Source organism: Pyxicephalus adspersus, chromosome 2 (genome assembly GCF_032062135.1).
Source record: "Pyxicephalus adspersus chromosome 2, UCB_Pads_2.0, whole genome shotgun sequence".
NCBI lineage: Eukaryota > Metazoa > Chordata > Amphibia > Anura > Pyxicephalidae > Pyxicephalus > Pyxicephalus adspersus.
The window spans coordinates 107,284,823-107,289,041 of NC_092859.1; the positions used below are offsets into that span (position 1 = coordinate 107,284,823).

The 4,219-nt window shown below is 37.1% G+C and overlaps 1 protein-coding gene across 1 annotated transcript in view; it reads left to right on the forward strand.

Moving 5' to 3' along the window:
* Window positions 1-4,219, forward strand: part of DMTF1 (cyclin D binding myb like transcription factor 1) — a 28,082-nt gene that overhangs the window by 3,566 nt on the left and 20,297 nt on the right. Inside the window, exons 2-4 of the mRNA XM_072401749.1 lie at window positions 828-947; window positions 1,679-1,773; window positions 2,392-2,506. Coding sequence (XP_072257850.1) covers window positions 836-947; window positions 1,679-1,773; window positions 2,392-2,506 — 322 coding nt within the window. The 5' untranslated portion in view covers window positions 828-835. The remainder of the gene's footprint in view (window positions 1-827; window positions 948-1,678; window positions 1,774-2,391; window positions 2,507-4,219) is intronic.

The following is a 4,219-nucleotide window of genomic DNA, read 5'->3' on the forward strand; positions in this document are numbered from 1 at the left end:
CTGGGCTCTTTTGATAATTGGCCACTAGATGGCAGAATGAGTGTTAGTTTTAATGTGGATTGGAAGGAGCAATGCAGGCACAAAATGTATAAATACAGCCTTTGGATACAATCAGGGCACCCTTCACTTAGCATAGTATCTTTGGCAGATGATTTAAGACCTTTGTCACCGAAGATCAGACACATTTTTATTATAAATAGATTCATAATTAGGAAGTGCCCATGTTTATTCAATAATGTTTTGACTTGAGAGCAAAGGCTGCAACCATGTAATACATCTGTGCTAAGATGTACTCACTGCAATGTTTGACTTTGCTTTGATTTGCAACAAAATTGATAAATGTCCTCACTATATTTCTGGCTAGATCATCAGGCATTTACTTATTTTTTTCTGACAAATTTAGCAATCCAAAAAAATAAAAACTATTGCAGCCATTACATCTATTGACTGGAAAGCTGCAATTTATTACAGTTTTGTTCTTGGGTTTAGATATCTAGTGGTTTTTTTAGTAGATTGGTAAGTGGTTAGAACCTCTGTTGAGTTTGAAATGCTGTCTATGCCCCCATTGAGAAGTTTTACATTGGTATTTCTTCTGTCTGACTTCAGTGACTGGAACATAGGGCAAGGGTAAATGTTCCAAGGTGTTTTATAGAAATCAATGAACATCTCAAGAAGGTTACAACCATTACCTATTGTGACACCACTGGGCACCTATCAGGTGAATTGGTGGAAGTTTTCTCATTGTTATTGGCTGCCTCTTTGGTAATTGCTGACTATATTGTGAATATGTGGTCATTACATTCAGCGGTCTTATGCTCCTTTTGCAGGTTAAGTAATGAGCACAGGTGAAGAAGAGTCTGGAAGAGTGAAACGTCAAACCACAAGAAGCTCCATAACACTTGCACAGGACCTTGATGGGAATTTGATCCTGCACTGTCCTCAGAATGGTACCAGGAATTACTTACTTGTAATGGAACATATGTATGCTTAAAAAGGGCCACGTGATGCTTCATGTTAGATGTAATGATTCAGCTTGGTGATGTTTCACATCATTACAACACAATCTGTTATATTTGTCACCCAGAAAACCTAAGGTACATAATATCCAGGTATACCTGTGTGCTGCCTCCTTTTCTAATTATGAACTGCAGTAAATTTGGCAAATCCTTTGCAGCAGCTCACAATGGTTTGTTGCCATAGGAATTGAATGAGGCTGGAGGCAGTATTTTATTGACTAGTAGTGTAGGTATTGGTTTCTGTGTCTTCTCCACAGGCCACAATGTTACATGAAATGTATTTTTTTATTTGAAACGCGGCTTCCAGAAATACAGGAATAGATTACCTTCTATGACACATTTTGGAATTTTGGGGGGTATGTGTTTAAATGCCAACTTTGAAGTAGGTACATATTTGCATACTGCATGCACTTCCAATTCCAGGCTTCCAAATTTTTGCAACCCAAAGGTACACACAGATCACTATTACAGTAAACAGCTCCCATGTGTTCACAAGGTCCTGAAATGTCCATGATGTTTAAATGTTTCAAGATAATATTGGATACCATAATACAAGATAATATTAGATAACATTTCCTTTCTTTTGAGAACACTTTATTTTTAGGTTTTAGTACGTCATTACGTATGTCTTTAAAATTATTTTCATTATTTTGTATTTTCAGTGTCAGAAAATGACCAAAGCTTTGAGGTGACCATGACTGCCACCACAGAAGTGGTGGATGGTGACATAAATGAAGAATCCATAACTCAAATACAGGTAAAACGTGGGAGCAAAGGGATATTGTGGGAGAGCTATTTCTAGACACTAATTTTCTTATCTTTTACATGCAAAATGACAGTGCTAAAAAGAAAACATTATCTCAGCTAATGAAGCACTTTCAGTCTTCCTCCAAACCAATTCCTATCTGCTGTTTAAGTGTAATTGTGCATAGTGATACAGGAATGGGAGACAGTGAAATAGAGAAATTTACACAGCACACTTTAGAGCTAAAAAATATGGTTAACTAAGAGAACTTTTTGATTAATTGATTTCTATCTTTTTTTCTAGACACCAACATATTACACAGCACTGCACAATAAACAGGGACTGCAGATAACAAACCTGCATACATTACAAGTGCAAACAATGACATAGGACGAGAACCATGATCAATAGTTTTGGATGGTGAACTGTATGTGTTGGGTAGAAGCAAGCCTACTGAGACAAGGAAGGAATTTCCAGAGAGTAGGGACAGCCCTAGAGAGGTCTTGGAGTCGTGCAAGGGAAGAGGTTATGAGTGATCATAGGAGTAGAGAGGGCGGTGAGGAATGTATTTAGTTTTTAAGGGCAGCAGCAATGATAAAATGATTATAATTTATCTTCTCTCTCGTCCAGATCCTTGAAAATGAGCAGCTTGATGCCTTTTCTGCTGCAGGCAATGACGACATGTCAGCAGTAAGCAGAGCGTGGTTTACCAGCAAAGAAGACAAAGATTCTCTCACTAACAAAGGTAGTCCTGGATTGAATAGCATTGTGTTATTATGGTTTAAACACTATACAGTGCTACAAGTGTTAAAGGAAAATTATAATCGTTTAAAATCTAATTAATTTGATATTGTTAAGGTTTATTCATTTTAAAACATGTATTTTATATCTTTTTATACAAATTTGTTTATTAATTAAACAAGGTATGCACCCATGGCACAGGATTCCCAGAGCACTAATGTCTTTTTTTTCCAGAGAAAGCACAGCAAAAGCTGCTTCTTATCAGTCACTATACAGTATATTTCAGCGAGCCAGGAAAATATGACATGGTGTTGGTTGCTTTTGACAAGGGAACATATTTAAATGAAATATTTTCTATGAATGTATCCAAATCGGTGTATTGATTTTAATTTCATTTTTTTAAAACTTAACCATGATACATAAGTGTATATCCTTCATAGGACAAGGTACTTAATCTGCTTTGGGCCTAATTTAATTAAGCTCTTTAAGGCTGGATAGGATACTTTCATCAGTGAAGCTGAGTGATCTAGCAAACCTGCTATGGATCTGGTCCAGGATTCAAAACATTTGCTAGCAAAGTACTTTGAAAAAATCCATTCCAGGTTTGCTGGATCACCCAGCTTCACTGATGAAAGTGTATCCTCTCCAGCCTTGAAGAGCTTTAATAATATAGGCCCATTGACTCTGATATAGGACAACATCCCTGTTTGAGGTTTAACAAACAAACTGACCACTAGCCAAATACCATTCAGAGTGGTCCTGTAGAAATAGTAATAATATTATGAAGGGGACTGATTCAGCAGATGAGAATAAAATGTACAAGCTGCTAACAGGTCTAAAAAGCTGACAGTGTTTTACATTACATTTCTTCCTGAACATCCCAGAAGTCAGTATTCTTTATTATTCAGTTATTTTATTGGTTTTAATTAGATTTGGCATAGCCCCCTGCCTCCGACACTTTGCATTTTGTGCATGGATGTGCCAACAAAGCATGGACCCCTAGTAAACACTGGAATTGAAGTTGAGATCTCTTCATTTTTATGACTTACATTTCAGGCCTACCAGAATGCTCAGGAAGAAAATGAAGAGTAACCCTATATACCTGGATGTATGGTGTATCTTCAAGGTTGTGTTGATGGGCTTCGCAGAGGCTCAGTGGTTAGCCTTCTGGTCTTTGCAGCGCTGGGTCCTGGGTTCAAATCTTAACCAGGACACTCTCTGCATGGAGTTTGCAGGTTCTCCTTGTGTTAGTGTGGGTTTCCTCCTGGTACTCCGGTTTCCTCCCACATTCCTAAAACATGCAGTTAGGTTAATTGGCTCCCTGCACCAAAAAAAAAAATTAACCTTAGGCTGTAAGACGTATAACTATGGTAGGGAGATAAGATTGTGAGCACCTTTGAGGGACAGCTAGTGACATGACTATGGACTGCACTGCTTAATTTGTCGGCACTTTATAAATACTGTGTAATAATAATAATAATAATGATACATTAGTGTGAATTCAGAGGTTTTATTGATGTACATGTTTCTCATTCGTACAGTGTTAAAGTTTATCTAAACCCCATAATGAAACGTAAAATACTTCTTTTATTTTAACCTGGTAATCCTGCAGCTAAAAAACCTTTGTGTCTTAGTGTGAGTCTACAAACCCCATTTCTATACCATTAGGTAATAGGTGTTTGGTAGGTTTAATAAAACTGCATGGTATTTTAGTACA